Source organism: Rana temporaria, chromosome 1 (assembly GCF_905171775.1).
Source record: "Rana temporaria chromosome 1, aRanTem1.1, whole genome shotgun sequence".
Lineage (NCBI taxonomy): Eukaryota > Metazoa > Chordata > Amphibia > Anura > Ranidae > Rana > Rana temporaria.
Genome location: NC_053489.1, coordinates 159,037,289 through 159,062,847, shown reverse-complemented (window position 1 = coordinate 159,062,847; position 25,559 = coordinate 159,037,289). Strand labels below are relative to the sequence as shown.

The following is a 25,559-nucleotide window of genomic DNA, read 5'->3' as shown; positions in this document are numbered from 1 at the left end:
TCCTGACAACCCTGGCCGTGCACCTGGAGCATGATGGGACTGTGACGTCATAAGAGGCCTATATAAATCGGTGCGAGCCTCTCACACGGCATTACAGCGGGAGGAAGCGACGTGTCAACATCGAAGAAGAAGAAGAGAAGAAGAAGGCGACAGAAGCCCGGGCACCCCCGAAGACGTCGAAGAAGAAGCCCGGGAGGGGGGCCGCTGTAAAAGAGCTAAAGAAGAAAGCGCCCCCCTCCCGGCGGAAGAGAACCAGATGGCGGTGAAGACCGGCACACCCCCCCCCCTGCCGAAAACGTTGCAGAAGCCCGGGAGGGAGGGGGCCGCTGTTAAAGAGCTAAAGAAGAAAGCGCCCCCGGGCGGAAGATAACCAGATGGCGGTGAAGACACCCCACCCCCCGCAGAAGACATCGAATAAGCAGGCCCCCCTCGTAAAAGAGCTACAGAAGAGAGGGGGGCCCCGGAGCTGACTAATAAATTACTTTAAAAACCCTGTGTAGTGTTTTTTTTTTACATTTCTTTTCCTCCAGGTGAATGATCTGGGGGCCCCTTTCTTAAAGGAGGATCCCGGATTCCGATAAGCTCCCCTCCCGCAGCCCTCCGACAACCAACGGCCAGGGTAGTGGGGAAGAGGCCCTGTCCTCATCAACATGGGGACAGGTGCTTTGGGGTGGGGGGGATCACAGGGCGCCCCCCTGCCCCAAAGCACCTACCCCCCCATGTTGAGGGCATGCGGCCTGGCACGGTTAAGGAAGGGGGGCCACTCGCTCGTCCCCACCCCTTTCCTGGCCGGCCGGGCTGCTCGGATAGGGGTCTGGTATGGATTTTGGGGGGAACCCCATGCCGTTTTTTTCGGCGTACGGGTGTCTCCTTAAAATCCATAGCAGACCCAAGGGCCTGGTATGCTCTTGCAAGGGGAACCCATGCCATTTTTTTATTAGAAATTTGGCGTGGAGTTCCCCCTCAAGATTCATACCAAATGCAGATGACACAGTGCACTGCGGATACCTGCGGTTATGTGCCGATAGCTGCAGGATTTCGCAGCTGGACGCATTGAGATCTATTTTTTCTATCGGCTTCTAAAATCCACAGCTAAAAGCACCATTCTCTCCGTCCGTGTGAAAGAGGCCTAAGACATTACCCCCGGTCAAACAAGAAAATCAAACCTTCCAACTAGGATATCTCAGCAATGGTACACAGGTGGAATAAACAACATTTCCTATTTCATCCACAATGAAAAAAATGTTTTATTTTAAATACTGTATCCTTAAAATACATGACTGGTTGAAGAAAAATACAGGTTCTTACCATTCCATTTATCTTAGTAAATCCCACCCTTAATGAAACAAACTGTATTTCTGACATCACAGATTTTACATTTACAGTACTCCACATAAAGCTCTTTTTAATATAATGTAACTACTTGTTTACTTTTACAGTCCCTCAGTGTGGCATCCGATGCATGAATGGAGGAACATGTGTAGAGGATCATTGTCGATGTCCAAAAGGTTATGCTGGAGCACACTGTGGTCAACGTAAGTATGTTTCCTAAATTATATTACTAATAGAGCCCTTGACTGAGGATATAACAGTAGTCATAGCAGATCTTTAGACAACAACACAGGAGAGTTTCTATTCTAACCGAATCATGACATTATCTGCATAGCAAAAGTATTAGTTATGCATGTATGTAATATTTTGTATATTTGAATAATAATAGTTTATTTGTATATTCTCAGTACTGTCATTACTTTCAAATGAGAATTGAAGAGTTTATGGGGAGTATAATGATTGGGTCATTCCAGGCTCCAGCTGGTGTGGCGTGAAATACCTCTGGGTCTGTCCCTGCAGAGCTGCAAGAATCTCTGCTCCGGTGTGGTTCCTGTTCCCCAAACACACCAGCTGAAGCACTGCATGGCACCTTTTAGCCTGAATCATTGAATAGCCCTTTGAATGCTTAGGGGGTACTTGAGGTTCATAGGACAATTCACCAAAAGATGGCAATTAGGAGGAGGGGGAGTAGGAGGGGGTATAGCTGACGAATCTGGCATCATCATTAGCTGTATGGAGACATGGGGGCACAACAAGCTGCAGCACTGAGCCCTGTCCTGCATCCTTCCGAGTTGCAAGCAGAGTTACCCAGTGTGCTGTGAATGAAATATATTGTCCCAGCTAATATGGGTACCAGATGTCAGATTCTGGGTACCTTCCCTCAAGTATGTTAAAATAATACATATTGCTACTGGTTACTTTATATACCCTTAGTCTGGTTAACTTACCCTGGTTATAGTTTTCAATTCTCAATTTTAAATCTATATATTGAATCTATATTGAATTGTGATTGCTGCTTGTTGATTTTTTTACACCACCACGTGATAAGTTATTTTAATATCACCCGTTCGTGGCGGAGAGCTGTCATTGCTCCCCCTTTCTACGGTGCACCCACACCCGTGCTAGCTGGCTGGGCGGTGGTTGGTGCACTATTTGGTCGGGCGACAGAGTTTATCTCTCACCCTTCCTCATGTTTTTTTGTTTGCCCTACAAACTTTTCTCTTCTTTCTTTTCGCCCTCCTTGATGGGTTCTATTACTCTTTTTCTCCACCTTTTTCTTTGTCGGCGTGGTCGCGGGACCCTGAGACTGTCCCAATGTATGTCTTCCCTCACCCCTAGATGGCCCCCTTAAATATACTCTCCCTGAATGTTAAAGGCCTGAACTCTCCTAACAAAAGAGTGAAGGCATTCCAAACGTTTGCCTCTTTGAAAGCGGACATAGTGGCCCTCCAGGAAACCCACTTTTCCGGGCGTGCCACCCCAAAATATTTCAGCCCTAAATATCCACAGGTATTCACTGCTTCAGCTAATACAAAACACCGTGGTGTTTTAATAGCTCTACATCATTCTATTCCTTTTTCAGTCACTTCAGAGATAAAGGATCCTGAGGGCCGCTATATCATATTGGTTGGCCTGCTTCAGGAAACTGAAGCTACTTTAGTCTCCTATTACGCCCCGAACACTAATCCAATCCCCTTCTTCTCACATCTATTCCAGGTCTTACGATCCCATTGCAAGGGCACTTTGTTTTTATGCGGTGATTCAAATTTAATATTACAACCCCACCTAGATAAATCCCCCTATGCTCCTGATCAATACTCCCCTTCTCTACGATTTCGGAAACTCCTTCAACAGGCCTCCTTGCTAGATTCGTGGCGGGAATGTAACCCAACAAAAAAGAACTACACGTTTTATTCCTACCCCCACAAATCGTTCTCTAGGATTGACCATATTTTTATCTCAGTTGCATCTTCCCCTATACTGCTCAGCTCCACTATTCAACCTATTACTTGGTCGGACCACTGTGCAGTGCTTACCTCGGTTTCTTCCCTGATTCCACGCTCTAAAGATCGCACTTGGTGTATGAATGAAGCTCATCTCTCTAACCAGTCCTATTGTTTCGATATCCAAATTGCACTTGCTGATTACCTTCAACACAACTCCACGCCCGAGATCTCTCCTGTGCTTCTTTGGGAGGCGCATAAACCGGTAATTAGGGGTAAATGCATCTCAGTGTCCACCCACCTGAATCGCGATAGAAAACTCCAATTGGCCAAACGAGAACATGACTATCATCACTCCTTTCTCCAATTCCAGTCCTCGCCATCTGAACCCCATAGAATAACTATGGAAAGGGCCAAGGTGGATTTGGACCTGCTGTTGGCTGAGTCGGCGGACAAAGCCATCCGTAGATCCGCACACACAATCTATACTAAGGCTAACAAACCTGACACCTTCCTAGCCCTGCGTCTTCGTCGACCAGATCGGGCCTATGTTCCCATCCGGCTTCGAGTTGACAAACATTCCTTTACTAGTAACCCTGTTAAGGTTTTGGCTATATTCCGGCAGAAATTGGAAGAGCTATATAAAGCTCAGTCCTCCTTTTCCCCCGACGAGGCCAAATCTTTATTCCGCGATATCCCTTTACCCGCTCTATCCGACTCCAACCGTGAATTTTTGGAGAAAGCTATCACAGTTGAAGAGGTCATTGCGGCCATAAAAACCCTTAAACCCCATAAGAGACCTGGCCCTGATGGGCTTTCGAGCACTTACTACAAGAAGTTTGCTGTCACCCTGGCCCCGCTTCTCTCCAAATCCTTCAACGCTCTATTGAAGCAACACTCCTTTGGACGGGACACATTGACAGCCATTATAGCCATGATACCCAAACCCAATTCGGACAGTACTTTGTGGTCTAACTTCAGGCCTATCTCTTTACTTAATTTAGATATTAAAATTCTGGCCAAGGTCATGGCTTTGCGTCTCAATCCCATTATTGGAGGGATGATACACAAAGACCAGGTGGGCTTCATACCCCGCCGTCAAGCTAGTGATAATATTCGCCGAGTTGTCCTCCTCCAACATATTGCTAGAAATCGAAAAATCCCCATGCACCTGCTGTCCCTCGACATCAGGAAAGCATTTGACACTGTCTCATGGCCTTACCTAAATTTTATACTTACTCGCTGGGGTTTTGGTCCTCATTTTTTACAATGGATAAGTTCTCTTTACAGTTCCCTGCAGGCGTATGTTAAGTACGCGGGGTTCCGTTCTGACTGTTTCCAGATTGGTAGGGGTACCAGGCAGGGTTGTCCCCTGTCCCCCCTACTTTTTGCTTTAGTGATAGAACCCCTAGCTGCACTGATTAGGAACAGCCCTGAGGTCAGGGGGTTAGAAATTGCCTCCACAACCCACAAGATATGCCTATTTGCAGACGATGCACTATTATTTGTGACCTCCCCCCGTTTCACCCTTCCAAAATTAATGCAAATTCTCGATAAATTCGCTAATATTTCAGGTCTGGAAGTTAATCAATCCAAGTCACGGGCTCTCAATGTGTCTCTTCCTGCGGAAGAAGTAACTCATCTCCAGGAATATTTCCCCTTCGCCTGGTCTACCGCCTCCCTACCATACCTAGGCATCAAACTCACGGGTGACCCGGCTTCTCTTTTCCGATCTAATTATCTCCCTATGCTGTCGCACCTATCGTCCCTGCTAGATTCTTGGAAACCTTTATGTGTCTCTTGGCTTGGACGAGTGGCTGCTGTTAAGATGTCTCTATTACCCAAGTTACTGTACTTGTACAGAGTGCTACCAATAGCAGTCCCCTCCTACTTTCACCGGGTTATCCAGTCCCGAGTGTTTAAATATGTGTGGGGGCCTACTAAACCTAGGGTATCTAGGTCTATTCTTCTCCGTAATAGACTCAATGGAGGTCTTGGGATTCCCAATTTCCTCCGCTACTATCAGGCCTCCCAGCTGGCCCAGATCACTTTGCTCCATGCCTCTGCTGAAATCCCTTTATGGGTCAGTTTGGAGGCCATTGATATCTCACCCTTATTGGTCTATAACCTATTATGGTTACCCCCAGTGGCCCGCACCTCTATTACGAATCCGGTTACACGCCATTCACTTAAAATTTGGGACACCTTACGTATCCCTTTCCGACTGGTCTCCTCCCATACCCCCTTGCTCTCATTTCTTGGCCATCCATCTTTCTATCCGGCCTTTTCTGAACCGGAATCTTTTCGGTTATGGTCTCAGGCAGGGATATATAGAATCTGTGATATGGTGGGAAAGACGGCCCTCAAGACTTTCCCGGAACTCCAGGCCCAAGTTAAGCTACCCTCTGTTGAACACTTCCGCTATCTACAAATAGTCCACTTCATTCGGACGACGATAGGTGTCCAATCATCTCTTGATAGTATGTCCTTTTATGAAAACATTTGTGCATCAGATCCACATGCTCCAGGTATTATATCACGCATCTACAGTCACCTTACTGCCCCACCATCTGCACTCCCTCTGTATGCTGTACAGTGGTCCAAAGACCTACAAGTAACGTTAGAACCGGGGGACTGGTTGGATATTTGGGCTAACACTAAAACTTCTACTCAAAATGTGATAGCTTTAGAGGCCAACTATAAGGTGCTCATGCGATGGTACCTAGTCCCAGCCAGGATAGCAAAGCTTTCCCCTTCTTACCCAGCTGTCTGTTTCCGAGGTTGTGGAGAAAGAGGTACTCACGTACATATTTGGTGGACGTGTCCTGTTGTGCAACAGTTCTGGAAAGCTATATTTTGTATGGCCTCTACCCTATTACGCGCTAACCTTCCCCCTGACCCATCTTTAGCTTTGCTGAATCATATTGAAGGTGATTACACTAAGGCCCAGGTCCGCCTCCTCCTTCAACTGACCACGGCCGCTAAACAGACCATAGCCAAGGCCTGGAGGTCCCCTAAACTCCACATAACCGAAGTAAAGCACAGAGTGACCCAAGCAATGATCCATAGTAAGACCGAAGCGATTATCCTGGACCGGGTTTCTCGGCACGACAAAATATGGTCTCCCTGGGTGGAGAATTTCCTCCCCCCTGAGTTTGAAGTCACCTTATCTTCGCCATGAATAGAAGGTCATTACCTTGCTGATACGTTACGACCCCCTGCGGGTTCACGCGCACACGCCGACAATCCCCCTCCCTACTTTCTCTTCCTCCTCCCTGACTTCATTTCTAATTTTCCTCCTCTTCTCTCTTTCTCTCTGTCCTTACTTCTTGGGGCTCTCTGGCCCCTGTAATACTACTAAAAAGTATTACTTTATATCTGTGGGCGGTGCTGTGTTCTACCGCCCTTATTCAGTTTATATTTCTTTAGTTTTGAACTCACAGAGTACATACGGTTGTTTTGCACTACTTTTGAAATGGAGTAGTTCTCATTGCTTTCTGGGATCTAGTTGTACCTACATCCAATGTTCACAATAGTTCCCGTTGTACAAACGTTCTAGTATGTCTGCATTGTCCTCAAATTATCTGTGTTCAGAAATTCCTGATGTCACGTTTGTACCCATTGTAATTGAGATGTACCATTGTATTCCCTTACTGACTCAACCTGAAATGTTGACAATGTTACTCTGTGTACTTTGCTCTTCAATAAAAAATTTGAACAAGAAATATATTGTCCCAGCCCATGCTTGTTGGACCACGTGTGAACAGCAACGTGGACTTTGCGGCTGACAGCCTTGCCCAACGATGCCACAACATTGCCTTCCATGTGATGGTAGAGAGATGGAATGGCCTTACGTGGAAAAAAATAGCGACTGGGAACCTGCTATTGTGGTACAGCACATTCTGCAAATTCACCGAAGGGTGCAGAACCCACCAGGCGGAAAGGCAGAAGTTGTAGAGCCAGCAGCATTGACAAGCTTGCATTTAGACGCTGGGCATGTGGGTGGCAGGGATTGTACTTTTTTCCCGCTGAAGCAGATGGGGCAGAGAAATTTGACGGCTATAATCTACAGCTGGTGGTGTGCTGCTGGCAGATGTGTTGCAAGTATCTGGGACACCCTGCGCTATACCATCATCCCTGTCAGTGGAAGCTGCTGAGAGGTGATGAGGTATAGAAGGGACAGACTGAGGTGACAAATGAGGAGGGACAGATTTGTGCTCCTTTTGTGTGGCTTTTAGTTGCTCTTGCAAATGGGCTGAGTGGTGGGAGGTTAAATGCCTTGTGAAGCATGTGGTACCCAAATGGTTGGTGTTTTTGCCACGCTTGATGCTCTTGAGACAATGTTTGTAAATAGCACCAGTGCGATTGGCTGCACATGTACTAAAAAAGGCCTAGCCAGCTGAGCTGTGGGAAGTGGGCCGGGAGATAACAGCTCCACAATGTGATGGAATAAGGTGGCTGCTCTCTACTCTTTCATGATGGCTGCCTCGTTGGGGTTGTGCCTCACCCTCACTTTCCTCCTCTGCTCTATCTGGCACCCAAGTCGAGTCAGTGACCTCATCATCATCATCTCCTCCATCCTCATTACCACTGGAGACAACTTGGCAATAAGCTGCGGCTGGGGGAACATGACTGCCAATTTGTGTACCAGTGTTCTCTCTTTTCTGTAGGCTCATGTTCTTGCCTTTATCAACCTCAGACTCAGAACCAAAATCTGAATCGAGTAATGGCTGTGCATTGTCAAGGAGCAGGTGGCTGATGCTGTGTTTAAAACTCCACCGTGCCTGATGCTGGGGCTACGGCAGGAATAGCTGTGGACAAGGAGGCATGTTTTGCCACTCTGGCACTGCGCACCAGTCTCTGCTTGGGTGACGGAGGATGAGGAGGTTTAGTAAGCCATTTCACTGCTTCCTCTGCATGGTGTGGCTGGATAGCATGGCAAACATCACTAAACAGAAGAAATTATGCCCTGCCTGAGGACTGACCACGTCCATCTTTATCTGTGGACACATACGTGCTGGCCCCCTTACAGTGCCATGGGAAAGTCTGCCTCTCCTTGCTGTCCTCCCAGACATGATGGCTGGAGCGGGGGGTGCTTATTAACAAAATGTAATAAAGATGTGTAAATGTGTACTGTACGTGTACGTGGATGCACTTTAATCAATGGAAAGTAGTGTTTGGTGCACTTTAATTTAAGTATTCATGACACAGAGTTACTCCATAGATACACTATAATATACTGTAATATACTGCCTCAAGCGCGCAGTAACGCACAGAACTATATGACGTTAAACTTGCCTTAATGCTATGAAATATATACAGCGTTAAACTTGCAGTAACACACAGAATTATATGGTGTTAAACTTGCATTAACGCAATGAAATATACAGCGTTAAATTTGCAGTAACTCATAGAACTATATGGTGTTAAACTTGCAATAACACAATGAAATATACAGTGTTAAACTTGCATTAATGCAATGAAATATACAGCGTTAAGCTTGCAGTAACACAATGAAAGCGTTAAGCTTGCAGTAACGCAATGAAATATACAGCTTTAAACTTGCAGCAACGCAGTGAAATCTATGGCGTTAAACTTGCAGTAATGCAATGAAATGTACAGCATTAAACTTGCAATAACGCACAGAACTATATGATGTTAAACTTGCAGTAAAGCACAGAACTATACAGCGTTAAACTTGCAGTAACGTACAGAACTATATGGCGTTAAACTTGCAGTAATGCAATGAAATATATGGCGTTAAGCTTGTAGTAACGAAATGAAATATACAGCTTTAAACTTACAGTAATGTAATGAAATATATGGTGTTAAACTTGCAGTAACATAATGAAATATACAGCATTAAACTTGCAGTAATGCAATGAAATATACAGCGTTAAGCTTGCAGTAACGCAATGAAATATACGGCGTTAAGCTTGCAGTAACGCAATGAAATATACAGCTTTAAACTTGCAGTAATGCATAGAACTATATGGTGTTAAACTTGCAGTAACGTGATGGAATATATGGCGTTAATCTTGCAGTAACGCAATGAAATATATGGCGTTAAACTTACAGTAATGCAATGTAATATACAGCATTAAACTTGCAGTAACACAATGAAATATATGGTGTTAAACGTGCAGTAACGCACATAACTATATGGCGTTAAACTTGCAGTAACGCAATGAAATACGGCTCTTAGCTTGTATCAATGCACAGAACTATATGGAGTTAAACTTGCAGTAACGCAGGGAAATTTACAGCATTAAACTTGCATAAATGCAATGAAATATAGGATGTTAAACTTGCAGTAATGCAATGAAATATACAGCGCTAAACTTGCAGTAACGCATTAAAATATACAGCATTAAACTTGCAGTAACGCACATAACTATATGGCGTTAAACTTTCAATAACACAATAAAATATACTGTGTTAAATGGTCGCACTACACTCACACTGAACGATCCTTAGATTCACACTAAACAAATATTCTACGCTGACAATAGAATCAGAATAGCACACTAACTGTCTAATAGCACTGGACAAATCCCTGTTCCAATTCTCTCCATGCCGCTATCACACTGAAAATGGCCTCTATGGAAAGAATACTTTTATAGTGTGGGGTGGGATTAAGAGCAACGACCAATGATTGGATACAGTCATCATGCCAGCATCCAATCATGCCTCTGACAGTGTTCTGTGCCCTGATTGGGTGAAGCTTTCATTGCTTCAGCCAATGCACTGTGCAGCGGCGCAGTGAATTGTGGTCATTCGGCGGGTGGAACAAACAGTTGAATGACCCTATAATTTGGTTGTTCTGAAAACTTCCAAACAGCAAATGTTCACCACAAACTCATGCTCGGGCTGAGAACTACTTTGGTAAAGTGTGAAGTGAGATAAAGAGCAATAAAAGTGTAGTGAAGTGAACCTGTGTTTCTACACATAACTGTGCATTCAAATTTTAGGAAACAACTTTTCAAATGATTGGATGCTTTAAAGGCTAAGTTCACCTTTGGTCACTTTTTTTTTTCTAAATGCCAGCTCCCCTATGTACCAATATAGCATTAATGTACTTATTTTGCAAAAATAGAACAGCTTTCTATTAATTCTACATAGACTTACCTCACTATTTTCATAGCTGTTTAAACACACTGCTCAATTACTTCTGCCTCACTTCCTGGTCAGACTTTAGGTCATGACACAGGAAGGAGTTGATCAGCTGATCTCATTAGCACACAGCCTACATTATCTACCCTCAGCTGGTCAACTCCTTCCTGACCTGACCTAAAGTCTGTCCAGGAAGTAAGGCAGAAATAATCAAGCAGAGCGTTTAAACAGCTGAAGAGAGTAAGATAAGTGTGTAGAATTAATAGAAAGCTGTTTCATTTATGCAAAATAAGTACATTAATGATATATGTCTACATAGGGGAGCTGGAATATAAAAAAAAGTGAAGAAAGGTGAACTTAGCCTTTAACATGAACATTGGTATATTATAAAACTACTAGTATGCTCCCCCACTGGGGAGATTCGTGCTCTCTATTCATCTTGTTGATTACTGTCAGTGGAACTGAAAATTAGGAAAATCCAGTATTTTGAATAGTCACCAGAACAGAAATAAAGGAAATCTTCATCTTCCAATGGGAAAAACTATCTAAAAGGTAATTTACATAACTTGGATAGATTTTTTTCTTCCTGTCATACTGGACAGATAGTGAAGGGAAACATTATCTGTTCGCTGAAAATGTAAAAAATTATTTGGCTTTAGATATACAGTACTTTTTAATACAGTACACTTTTATTAGACAGAAGCTGTGTCTTAGCAAAAAATACATGTAAACAATTGTTTTATATATAATATTTGCAGCAGAGTTGTAACAATGGTCTTCAATAAAAAAAAAGCAACGGGTTACCTTTCCTCTGTGAGTGTTCTGCTGACCTTCCCAAAATATCTATTTATACTCACATTAATCACAACTTTTGTTTTTCAAATGCACATTTAGCCCTGGTTCACACCAGTGCGGCTTTAAAATTGCACTACTAATTTCAAAGCTGCAGATCAGTGAGATTTGGATTTCCGATTTCATTGCCGCTTGCGACTTTATTTAACAGAAGTCAATGCAAGTCGCAATGAAATCAAAGAAAAGTTGTGCAGGAACCTTTTTTCAAAGTTGCTGTGAGTTGAATCACAATGATTTAAACGGTTCCATCGCCGAAAATAGGGTGCGACTTGTCATGTAACTTTGAAATCGCAAAAACAAATCGTATTGATGTGAACAAGGGCTTAATGCTTGACACAGCTTCTGTCTCTGATCAAAACCATGAGGCTGTCAGAGCAGTGGTGTATGGGGGAGCGAGGGGAGTCATAGCTTTTATTTTATTTGCTTGTAGTGTAAATTTAAACTTGAGTCACTGAGCTCTGTAAACAAAACACCTTTAATAGCAGGTGGTTGGGTAAACAATAAAAACTGGTGAAAATAAGCATTGAACCCCACCTGTTGGTTGTATATGAGAATAAAATATTAATATGCATACTTTACCTTATTAAAATAATATTAACGCATAAACTCTAAGTATATAAAAACCACTATACATTCTCTTTACAAATTGCACTGTGTGTGTCCTTGGGTGTAGGCAGCAGTAGACAGATTGTGGTTACTCTTTGTTGTTGATCTTGGATAGGCAAGTGGTGCACAGCAAGGGTTATCCGTTGCACATATTTTATTTTATGGAACTTGGACCCAGTCTGCACTACGTAAAACTTTTTTGCAAAAATATATATTTCTCAAAAAATGTTATAAGAAAATAGATGATCGAGAAATTCGACAACCCGGCCAAAACATTGTTCACTTAGTGAGCCCAAACAGCTATTCTCGGTGAAGAGCTGGGCAAAATCCAATGCCCAAAAGCAAAGCTGTCAGATTTCATTGCACAGCTTGTTAGGCTTAGTGCCTACCCGCCAGGGCAAGCACAGGCTTATTCCAGTCATATAGGAATGTGTGAGGTCTTATTTTGAATCTCTACCATTTTCAATTAAGTTTATGCTGAAAGATACAGAGTTATTGCAAGTATTGAAGTGAGTAAAGAAAACCTGTCAGGAGAAGAATATGTGGGTTAAATACTATTTGCCTGGCTGTTATGCTGAATCTGCACCTTCTGTACTTTAAAATACAGACTAAAACAAATATGCAGATCAGGAATGGCACAGAAAAATGAGAAGACATGATCTGCATACTTTTTCTGCGTTAGTGACTTGCGTATTGAAGGAAGGGGTTTAGCATGACAAGCCTAAAGTGTGTCTAAACCCAAGAACAACAATGAACAATATTGCAGTTTGCTGGTCCCTAAATTTGGCAGCTGCATTCGTTTTCTTTTTATTCTTCTTTTTAACCTGATAATCCTGATATTAGCACACCTTCTGTCTTATCCTATGTTCACACATATGTTTTGCGGGTAATGCAGAGATCTCTGCATGTTTCCCACACTGCATTGCAATCGCACTGTGTTTGCGATCTGCTGCAGGTGTCAATACAAAGTTATTGACACCCCAAATGCAGTGCTGTTTGCCTGCAATCTTGCGGATTGCATGGTACAAAACAACCATGTGATCTGGTTGTGGTTCAGCTTCAAAAAAGGTGACTGCACTTCTTTGGTGTGATGTGGCATGATTTGAACCCATTCGAAGTGAAAGGGCTCAAATCGCACCACACTAAATCGCATGTGAATTGCACAGGAATGCGGTGTGGTTCCTGTGCAATTCATATGCGGGTTATAGTGTGAACCGGGGCTTATGGTGACAAGCGTTCTGGGCACCATTACCTTATGAATGGGAGTGAATTAGCACTACATACCACTGTCATGGCACTGCATAACACCTTCCTCTTTTGTTCTGTAGTTCAAGAGATAATTAGGAACAGTGCTATGCTATAACTGTCCAGAGGCAGAGAGCATGGGAAGCAATTTTTTTTGCACTTGTCGAGCAGATATAATATAAGTCTTTCAATGGTATATTTAACAAAAAGGGAGCAAATAAGATACATTTATTAATATAGTTTAATTTTAAAGAAGAAGTATAGCCAAAGCTTGTTTGGCTGGGCTTCTCCTCTGGGTCACATGAGTGCAATTCGTTTTGCACTCTTGTGACCCGTTTTTAGCAAAGATCGGACAGAAGAAAATTACTTAGAACCATGAAATATACATTTTTTGAAAGCAGAGACCTTGGGGAATAAAATGGTTGTTGCTGCATGGTATTTGTGAAGCCATTTATGTACATTTTCAGGAAATTATGCATTCAAATGCTTTTTAGTGTACACAAACACAATACAAGTCATTGCCCAAGCAGGCTTTGTAGCGGTCAGAGGATTTAAAATCCCTGCTCTTCTTCCCCTTCTTTCTGTAGGCTTCTAGGATGAAATAGAGTGATTCTAAATGGTCAGTGCAAGCATATGACTACTTTAAACAGTCAGGCCTCGTACACACGACCGAGGAACTCGTCGTAAATTAAACATTGTTTTCCTTGACGAGTTCCTTGTTAGGCTTGTCGAGAATCTTGTCAAGCTTTCTTTGCGTACACACTGTCAAGACAAAATCTCGTCGTTCTCAAACGCGGTGACGTACAACACGTAAGACTGCACTATAAAGGGGAAGTTTGATTCTACTGACGCCACCCTTGGGGCTGCTTTTGCTAATCTCATGTTGCTGCGTGTTAAGTAAAAGTTTGGTGAGAGACGATTCACGCTTTTCAGTCTGTTACAGCGTGACAAATGTGCTATCTCCATTACGAACGCTTCTTTTACCGAAGGTGCGCTCCCGTCTCATACTTTATTCTGAGCATGCGCAGGTTTCTAAGCATACACATGAACGTGTTTCTCGTCGTAAACCAGCCCGACGAGAAACACGACGAGGAAATTGAAACTCCCGACGAGGAAAAAGAGAACTTGTTCTCTTTTTTTCTCGTCGAGTTCCACGACAGTTTTCTCTATGAAAAACATACACACAACCGTTTTTCTCGGCAAAAAAGCTCTGCCACCAAGTTTCTTGATGGATTCTGTCGAGGAAAACGGTCGTGTGTACGAGGCCTCAGAATTGCTCTGATCAGTGCTGGAAGCCCCACAGAAAGAAGGGGAAAAAAGGGCAGGGATTTCAAAAACCTGTACTGCTACATCGGCTGCACAGGCAGTGACAGCTCATTGCCCATGAAGGTAAGTACAGCTGGGACTGCGGAGGTGGGGAGGGTGTAGGGTGTTAGTTCACCTTTTAAAGTTTTCTGAAACGGTGAACTTAAGCCGGCCAGACATAGATCAAAATTCAGCTGGTTCAGCAGGGACCGGCTGAATTTTGATACGTATATAGGGAAACGGTGTGGTACAAAGGCCTTGCTGATTTTTCCCAGCTCAATCAGCACTGAAGGCTGTAGCCTGCAGCACTGATCAGTGTTTTCTGATGGCTGGGTAGTCTTCCCCGCTGTCAAAATACAATAGCTCAAAGGTAGGATTCCCCCATCGGCCTCAAATATGTAGAGGGGGAAATCGGGTCAGTTTTTTTTTTTCATTAACCTACTGGTTGAATGAAAAAAATAAGAGTACAAATAAAAGAAATCAAATAATATTTTTTTTAATTTATTTCAGGTATTTATTTAGTGGTGACAATTTACACAATGCTTTACATAATATACATTTACATCTGTGTCTGTCCTAAGGAGCTTACAATCAAAGGTCCCTCACATGCACACACACATACTAGGGCCAGTTTAGACAGGAGCCAATTAACCTACCAGCATGTGTATGGAGTGTGGGAGGAAACTCAGACAGGCACAGGGAGAATACACAAATTCCAGGCAGGTAGTGCCCTGGTTGGGAACTACCACCTCTCCTGCCTGCACCACTGGACACCTCTCTAATGCAGAGAAATTCCCCCAAATTGTATTTTTTTCCCGAAAATAACACTTTGAGAAGTATTGATGTCCTATTTCCTCCACATCGCTCACTGGTTCCTTCTGCAAACCTTTACGTCATTACTTGGCCCTGTAGGGAGGTACCAGTGAATGTTGTCATGTCTGCGTTCAGTATATGAACCAAATCTTTCACAAAAAGAGCCGGTCTCCCCGTAGGTCAGGTTACAATCGGTATATGATAATAATCTCTAGTCATGAACTCTGGAGTCCAGATGTGGGTTTTGCTAAACAACATAACAAAAGGTAGAGGGACATTAATACCAGACCAATCTTTAAAAATAGAATACGATAAGCTGGACCATATAGCATGTGTCATCGTGATTGGCTCACGTAAATTAGGAATAGTAAAAAAATTGAATATCGTAGCTGTTCCTATCTACAGTTTAAAGGAAGACAAAGAAATTCCAGCTTTGTCTCGGAAACAAATTATATTAGAATTTTTTTTTTTTTTAAAACATCTGTGATTTATAAATTTTACACCTGCATCTAATTATTTATAATGTAGGCAGTATTAAAATATGATTTAACAGAACTTTATGCCCTTGACAGTCTGTATTACTTAGATCACTGTAAAGGAAAGATATGTTTTTTTTTTTTAACGGTCTTTACTTTTATGGTCTTTGAGCACTCTAGTTGGCTATCTTTTGGCCATCTTGGCTTATGCTTTTGCTGTTGTGTGTGGTTCTTGGCCAAGCTTTTGATCTCCTACAATCCCGGTGAAGGGAGTAAGACATAAAACCTTTGTTTTTTACAACACAACTTCCAAAGACTCGGCTGCAGGGGAGAGGTCACAACCTTGCTTATAATCTATCTACACGTGTTTCCATTACTGTACACTGCGTATGTGTGAAACTGGGCTTGTTTCGAAACCTTTTTAGCGAGGGACTTAAATTGCTAGACTTGAGCTTAGCAATGGTACTATGAATATTTAAAAAAAGCTACTAGACTACTGTTGCTACTTTGTCTCTCATTTCTGTTGCAGCTAGTGATTTAAAATCCAAAGTTTTACTTTTTGCAGTATTTTCAGGTAAAAGTTTCATGTAGCAGGTTGTGACTTAGGCCCCTTTCATACTAGGGTGGGAGGCGTGGTGGCAGTATAGCGGGGCGCTAACAGTACATTGCAATTCAATTTCTTTTCAAATGCCCCCTGTGGTGCAGAGAACTTAAAAAAATGCAATTCTATTTATTTTTTCATTGCTGTGTGTGGCAGCCCATTCTAAATGAATGACTGCCTTAAAGTGGAGTTCCACCCATAAATATAACATTACATCAGTAGTTTTAAAAAAATGTCATTAGTTCTAGTTCTTTTTTAGATGCCTTCAAAGTGTTGTTGCTAGGCAGAATAGTTAATCTTCCCTCTTCCTGCACCTAGGTGCTTAACCACTTCACGACCGCCGCATGTATATGTACGTCCACAGAATGGCACGTACAGGCAAATGTGCGTACAGGTACGTCCTTGCCTTTCCGCGGGTCGGGGGTCCGATCGGGACCCCCCCCCCCCCCGCTACATGCGGCGGTCGGATTCCCGCGGGGAGCGATCCGGGACGACGGCGCGGCTATTCGCTTATAGCCGCTCCGCCGCGATCGCTCCCCGGAGCTGAAGAACGGGGAGAGTCGTATGTAAACACGGCTTCCCCGTGCTTCACTGTGGCGGCTGCATCGATCGAGTGATCCCTTTTATATGGAGACTCGATCGATGACGTCAGTCCTACAGCCACACCCCCCTACAGTTGTAAACACACACTAGGTGAACCCTAACTCCTACAGCACCCCCCTGTGGTTAACTCCCAAACTGCAACTGTCATTTTCACAATAAACAATGCAATTTAAATGCATTTTTTGCTGTGAAAATGACAATGGTCCCAAAAATGTGTCAAAATTGTCCGAAGTGACCAACATAATGCCGCAGTCACGAAAAAAATCGCTGATTGCCGCCATTAGTAGTAAAAAAATTAATAATAAAACTATACCCTATTTTGTAAATGCTATAAATGTTGCGCAAACCAATCGATAAACGCTTATTGCGATTTTTTTACCAAAAATAGGTAGAAGAATACGTATCAGCCTAAACTGAGGAAAAAAAAATGTTATATATGTTTTTGGGGGATATTTATTACAGCAAAAAGTAAAAAATATTGCATTTTTTTTCAAAGTTGACGCTCTATTTTTGTTTATAGCGCAAAAAATAAAAACCGCAGAGGTGATCAAATACCACCAAAAGAAATCTCTATTTGTGGGAAAAAAAGGACGCCAATTTTGTTTGGGAGCCACATCGCACGAGCGCGCAATTGTCTGTTAAAGCGACGCAGTGCCGAATTGTAAAAACGCCTTTGGGCATTTAGCAGCATATTGGTCCGGGGCTTAAGTGGTTAAGCTTCCTAACCTACACCGCACAGACTCCTGGGAATGTAGTGGGTGTAACTTTCCAGGAGTCTGTGCACTCCCCAGTCTCGAAGAATCATGTGACTTGGACAGTACAGGTGCTGAAACCTGATCTGAAACATATTACACTGCTTGTGCAGCACTGAGCATGTGCGAGATCTGCAAGGCTGAAATCCAGGAAGTCATACAGTCTGGCTTCATGATGCCCACACTTAAGATGGCCCCAGTCAATTTCTATTTTATAAAGTGTCTAAATGCTGTAACAACCTAACAAAACGGACCTTAGTTCACAGACTAACTTTACTAGAATACATTAAGCTTGTGTATTACAGGGGTATTTATATTTAAAAAGTGAAATTGTGGCCGGAACTCCGCTTTAAATACATAACCTGCATATGGTAATGCATACACTACATACTGTACAGTAAGAGCAATGTTTTAATTATTGTTTTATTACTCTATGCAGGAAAACAGCCATCAAATGTATAAAAATAAAATGTGATTGCAGTACTAATGTTACCAGGCTTTTGTAATTTAAAATAAATATATTTTTCAGCTGTCTGTGAAAATACCTGCCAAAATGGAGGACGTTGCATTGGACATAATCGATGTGCCTGTGTGTATGGATTTACTGGACCTCAGTGTGAGAGAGGTAAGCTATGGCATGTCTGTTGTTAAACAATAACGTTTTTTGTTTTTTTTCAATGTTCATTGTTAATATACTGTATATATTTTACAGTTTAGAGTGCTGGTATGAAATCCACTGGTTTGCGAACACTTTATTGCATGAAGTTGGGGAACTGCAGTATGTTGTCGCATTTGCTAGTTTTGATGCAACTGCTGACATTTTGGGGTTGATTTACTAAAGGAAATGACACTGTGGACTTTGCTAAGTGCAGTTGCACTCTGCAAAAGCAGTTGCTCCACAGCTTAGTAAATGAGAAGAAGCTCTGCTGACTTCCATCATCCAATCATGTGCAAGCAAAACTGCTGTGTTTTTTTTTTCATTGCATGTGATTGGGTACTCTTGGCAAAGTGAAGCTTTACCTCATTTACTAAGCTCTGGAGCAACTGCATATTGGAAAGTGCACAGTCTATTTGCCTTTAGTAAATCAACCCAAATTTGCCTAATGTGGCGGTACTACAACAAAATAATTTTTTTCTTAAAGGCCTGCTACATGTATTTGGCATTTATTGTGCAATGATAACCTGCTCCCCAACAATATGTATATCAATACTCATTCAGAGTTACAGTAAATATTTGAGATGTGGCTAAAAGAGCAGTTTCATTTTAAAGAGGGTGGTTTATACTGTACTGTATGTGTGCAGCAGAATGAAAACATATTTCTTTCAGTAACAAAAATATATAATAAAGGAAAAGAAACAGTGCTTTCTTTGTGACAAATTTTTTATTTTAATTTTACTTTAACCCAAGTGTAGCTTTGAAGCTTCTCATTATTGAATATTGTGTGGTTGAAAAAAATACTTTATGTAACTGTTACTATAACTATTATTTACTGTCCTGCAATATAATGATAAAAGTATATTTGTATATTTTTCCCTCGCTGACAGCTAAATGTAAAAACAATCAATGGTAGCAATTACTGGTATGGATCCATACCAGGCCCCTTTATAGGGGATCCATACCAGGCCACTTTTACGTTGGGTATGGACTTTAATAGAAACTGCATGCCAAAATAAAATAAAATAAATGGTGTGCCCCCCCCCCCCCCAAATACATACCAGACTCTTATCCAATCATGCAGCCCTGCAGGTCAGGAAAGGGAGGGGACGAGCAAGCGATTCCCTTCCTAAACCCTACCAGGCCATATAACCTCAACATGGGGGGTGTTTTGGGGCAGGGGCTGGTGCTCTCCCCCACCCCAAATCACCTTCTTCCCTTGTTGATGGGGACAATGGCCTCTTCCCCACAACCCTGGCCAGTAGTTGTGGGGGTCTGCGGGCGGGAGGCATATAAGAATCTGGAAGCTCCCTTTAACAAGGGGGCCCAAAGATCCCCCCCCCCATATGTGAATGGGTATTCCCCTAACAATTGTAAAAAGTAAATAAAGACACTACATGAGTTTTTGACAAGTCTTTTATTAGAATAGAATCCCATACTGCCAGAGAAGATGTTGTTAAGGGGGAAGTTTGAGGTGATACGTTCTATTAAAATCATGGATTGGTAGTATTTTTTTAAATCTGGCAATGCAAAACTACTAAACTTTTTGGTGCTGATTAAGACCGACCTGGTGATTCTTGGGTTAGTTCTATTCCACACATATAGTGTTTAGTGATTCAAGAATGTAGCAGGGAGAAAATCCTGGAAGGACCCCTTACCATATCATTTGGAGGTAGAACAATACTCGGGGCAAAGTAATAATTTTAATTACATTGATCCTTCCTAACCATGAGTCAGATATCAAGGTCCACCTTTTGTAAGTAATGTTTAATCATGTTCAACAGAGGCATGTAATTGACTTTAAAATGTTAGATAGCATGGGAGCAAGGAGGATTCTTAAGTATTGCAATGATTTTGTTTGTCAAGTAAAAGAGGATTAATGGTTTAAGTTGTCGGCCTTCTTAAAGGGGTTGTAAAGGCTGAAGGTTTTTTATTCTAATGATTAAGATAAAAAAAACTTCTGTGTGCCGCAGAGTACGCACAATTGAGTAAGCACAATTGTACTGTGTGAAACATGTCTACAAGACAAATATAGGGACAAGTGTGGAAAGAAGATAATGGGAGAAGCGACCACCAGCATAAGGAAGGCTTACCAGAGCAATTGGACTCAACAAGGCATATAAAAGAAAAAAACAGTGCAGCGCTAGTGAGTGATATTGTGCTCATATGAATTAATGATAAACAAAAAAAGTCATTCTGGAATAAACTGAAAATTTAGCCAGAATAGGAAAAAACATAAAAATGCAGATGGATATATGAAGAAAAAGTCTTAAAAAGCCACGAAACAAAGTTCATATGACTCTATCCAGTAATTTTCCTTGTGAAAGAGAAGTGGATTGTGCAGACAATGTGAAAGACTCTTGATTGATGTGAGGTAAGCTGTCACCAATACACCCGTGAGGAAGGATAAGATTGCCTGCTTACCAGATGAAAAGACTGTTTTGCATCAGTCTAATAGGGCCTGTGGGAAGTCTGGTCTCCCAATACCTTAGCCGTCAAGATAACCACGGTATAGCTCAGCATACAATCCGAAGAGTCATAAACCAAAAAAAAAGAAGAAGGACCTCTCATAGCGTATAACGTTTGAAAATAGAAGAGGGTTTAATAAAAATTGCACTTACAATTAGGCAATATAAATACAGCATGGATAGCAAAACGTCTCCGATCTCTTGTTCCGATGCTTCTCGCTACTCGGTCAGGAAAACACAGCCGGCGTTCAGGACGGAACGCGATGACGTCACGGCACCCTACGATCGTTTCGTCGCTAATGGACTTCAACGGGGGAGTAAGCCGGATGTTGACGTCAGCGCGCTAGGTGTTTAAATACCCACGGGTTCCATGTTTGATACTGGAAAACTCGGGGAGAGTCCTCATAGTGACTGAGGGCAAAATAATTGAGTAGCGAGAAATGGAAAAGTGTTCTAATCATGTTGTACATAACGTATCAGATTAAATAACGATATATATTAGTACAGAACGCGGGGGTGTTTAATAACTGGTAGCGGAGCATCGAATAATGAAAATAAGATCGGAGGTTAACAATATATGTAAAAAGATTGTATCATAAATTTGCATAATCATAAAAATCAATCTATATTTAATTAGAAAAGATCTATATCATAAAAATCATCTATATTTAATTAGAGAAGATCTATAAATTAATTTAAATTTTAATAATGATTATGATAATTAAAATTGGAATAAAAAATAATAAAAAAAAAAAAAAAAAAAAAAATTATTATGAATTATTTAAAAAGCAGTTTATATCCCAATCTACGTTAAGTCCGAACGGAATAAAAGATTTCATAGAAAAAATCCAGCGAGTTTCGAGCCTAGATATGGCCCGAACCATATTAGTACCACGCCAATGAGGACGAATGTTATCTATGGCAAAAAAACTTGTCCCCTTTAATTGTCTCCCATGGAATTTATCGTAATGTTTCGAGAGGTTATGTTTAGGGAACCCGCTTTTGATCCTGCCCACATGCTCACTAAGACGTATATGCAGTTCTCTCTTAGTATGGCCGATATATTGCTTTGAGCATGGACATTGAATCATGTAAACAACGTATTTTGTTGAGCAAGTCATAAATGAATCTATGTCATAAATTGTACCAGTAGCTGTTGATTGAAAATTAGTACATTTCCGTTCCCTAAAGGAATTTACCTTGCAGATATTACATCTGCGACATGGGAAAAAACCTTTAAGGGACTGGAAAAATGACATAGTTCTTGGTGGATCTATAGCATTTGGTGCAATTTTTAGCCTTAAAGCAGGTGCCCCCTTAAAAATCACGATTGGATTATCAGGGATAAGTGATCCAATAATCTTATCACTTTTAAGAATGTCCCAATGCTTTTTTAAGATTTTTTTAATTGAAAAATGCTGATTTGAATATTTGGTAGTTAGGGACCAGCTAAATTCAAATCAGCATTTTTCAATTAAAAAAATCTTAAAAAAGCATTGGGACATTCTTAAAAGTGATAAGATTATTGGATCACTTATCCCTGATAATCCAATCGTGATTTTTAAGGGGGCACCTGCTTTAAGGCTAAAAATTGCACCAAATGCTATAGATCCACCAAGAACTATGTCATTTTTCCAGTCCCTTAAAGGTTTTTTCCCATGTCGCAGATGTAATATCTGCAAGGTAAATTCCTTTAGGGAACGGAAATGTACTAATTTTCAATCAACAGCTACTGGTACAATTTATGACATAGATTCATTTATGACTTGCTCAACAAAATACGTTGTTTACATGATTCAATGTCCATGCTCAAAGCAATATATCGGCCGTACTAAGAGAGAACTGCATATACGTCTTAGTGAGCATGTGGGCAGGATCAAAAGCGGGTTCCCTAAACATAACCTCTCGAAACATTACGATAAATTCCATGGGAGACAATTAAAGGGGACAAGTTTTTTTGCCATAGATAACATTCGTCCTCATTGGCGTGGTACTAATATGGTTCGGGCCATATCTAGGCTCGAAACTCGCTGGATTTTTTCTATGAAATCTTTTATTCCGTTCGGACTTAACGTAGATTGGGATATAAACTGCTTTTTAAATAATTCATAATAAATTTTTTTTTTTTTTTTTATTATTTTTTATTCCAATTTTAATTATCATAATCATTATTAAAATTTAAATTAATTTATAGATCTTCTCTAATTAAATATAGATGATTTTTATGATATAGATCTTTTCTAATTAAATATAGATCGATTTTTATGATTATGCAAATTTATGATACAATCTTTTTACATATATTGTTAACCTCCGATCTTATTTTCATTATTCGATGCTCCGCTACCAGTTATTAAACACCCCCGCGTTCTGTACTAATATATATCGTTATTTAATCTGATACGTTATGTACAACATGATTAGAACACTTTTCCATTTCTCGCTACTCAATTATTTTGCCCTCAGTCACTATGAGGACTCTCCCCGAGTTTTCCAGTATCAAACATGGAACCCGTGGGTATTTAAACACCTAGCGCGCTGACGTCAACATCCGGCTTACTCCCCCGTTGAAGTCCATTAGCGACGAAACGATCGTAGGGTGCCGTGACGTCATCGCGTTCCGTCCTGAACGCCGGCTGTGTTTTCCTGACCGAGTAGCGAGAAGCATCGGAACAAGAGATCGGAGACGTTTTGCTATCCATGCTGTATTTATATTGCCTAATTGTAAGTGCAATTTTTATTAAACCCTCTTCTATTTTCAAACGTTATACGCTATGAGAGGTCCTTCTTCTTTTTTTTTGGTTTATGACTCTTCGGATTGTATGCTGAGCTATACCGTGGTTATCTTGACGGCTAAGGTATTGGGAGACCAGACTTCCCACAGGCCCTATTAGACTGATGCAAAACAGTCTTTTCATCTGGTAAGCAGGCAATCTTATCCTTCCTCACGGGTGTATTGGTGACAGCTTACCTCACATCAATCAAGAGTCTTTCACATTGTCTGCACAATCCACTTCTCTTTCACAAGGAAAATTACTGGATAGAGTCATATGAACTTTGTTTCGTGGCTTTTTAAGACTTTTTCTTCATATATCCATCTGCATTTTTATGTTTTTTCCTATTCTGGCTAAATTTTCAGTTTATTCCAGAATGACTTTTTTTGTTTATTATTAATTCATATGAGCACAATATCACTCACTAGCGCTGCACTGTTTTTTTCTTTTTTATGTTACCAAGTTGTTGTACACAATTTAGTGCTAGCAGCTATTTACATTTATAATTCAATATTTAATTTAGCGCAGCGTCAACCTTTTGGTTTTTGTTTATTTCAACAAGGCATATGCCCAATGAGTCGTCAAGGCTTATGGTGTCAGCACACTGATAGATAGGGACATCCACATCTGTAAATGTTGACACAGGAGAATGGTGATCACACTGCCCCTCAGGTGACTCCCAGCAGAGAGGGAAAGCTCAGAGGGAGATTGGTCGAATCCTTCCCATAAGTATACAACCAAAAAAATGAAGTAAAAGTTCCACATAGTGTAAATCCACATTACAAAGAATATTTATTACAAATTGACGAACACGCACATTTGAGCAGATAAAAAAGCGCTTCTAAATAAACTGTAGAGTTAATGCAATGGCATCAGCAGACTCTTCCCGATGTGTTTTGTCTAAAGAGACATCATCTGGGGTGTAGACATGCCATGGTCATTGCATTTATATAGGCATTGTACCTCAATAACAAGATACACACCTGTGGCAGATTAATCATGCAATAATGCAATCACTTCCTGATTTCCAAAATGCCGGTGGCACGTGCGGTTCAAACCTCGCTATGGGTAGTGAATCTGAACATAAATGGATGAGGTAATCTGACCATCGTCCTATGGACTTACAGTGTGCACCCAAGCCTTACTGTCAAACAAACTGCATCCTCCTGACGTGACATCGGCAATGCTAATTGGTCCGCTGATGCTCAGTCACGAGTGTCAGATCACCCACTGCTGCGTCATCAGACCAGAAGACACGGACCGTAGCGGGTCAAGCCTCGCTATGAATCACGAGGGTGGCCCGCATCAATCACATTATTGGCTAGACATCGCTATGGTTTTTGTAGCATTAACACCACATGACCTTTGCAAAAAATAAAGTGCCACAATGATGAATATGCACCGAGATTGAATCAAAAGTGAAGGATTTAAAAACTGTTTTCAAAACTGTTTACAAAACTGTTTAAAAAATCTTTTTTAAAATAAATGTTTTTAGTATCCCCACAAGGTGGTTGCCAGAATTGGGGTGATATCATAAATACAGTTAATACCCTCAGTTAATAAACATATGAATACCAAGATATTATCAATGCTATAATGGTCAGATTACATGGTACATACATATTGCCCCTTGAAATATGCAAATTACAAGAGTTTTTTTTTTTTTATTATTTAAATTAAAAACCAAATATTCTCAAATGATAATGACTGAGTTGCATTATGCCTTATTGATAAAGGCATTAATGTCCCAATCCACATTCATATAGAATGGTGAGTGGGACTGCAACTCATAGATCCAGAAGGTTTTGAGGTGTGAGACACCCCTGGTCATAGCACCACCCCTCCAAGGGGGAATATACTTATCTATGACCAGAAATTCAGTACCTCTTGGATCTCTGTTGTGATATTGGCTATAATATTTAGGTCCGGTATGTTTGGTGTCACACTTTTTAATTTGGGCTATATGTTCATTAACCCTTGTTGTAAAGGACATGATGGCATGGCCCATGTGCTCTTTACCG

At 41.3% G+C, this 25,559-nt stretch overlaps 1 protein-coding gene across 1 annotated transcript in view; it reads left to right on the top strand.

The window, feature by feature from the left end:
- Window positions 1–25,559, top strand: part of FBN2 (fibrillin 2) — a 290,847-nt gene that overhangs the window by 24,083 nt on the left and 241,205 nt on the right. Inside the window, exons 4-5 of the mRNA XM_040344842.1 lie at window positions 1,440–1,535; window positions 18,171–18,266. Coding sequence (XP_040200776.1) covers window positions 1,440–1,535; window positions 18,171–18,266 — 192 coding nt within the window. The remainder of the gene's footprint in view (window positions 1–1,439; window positions 1,536–18,170; window positions 18,267–25,559) is intronic.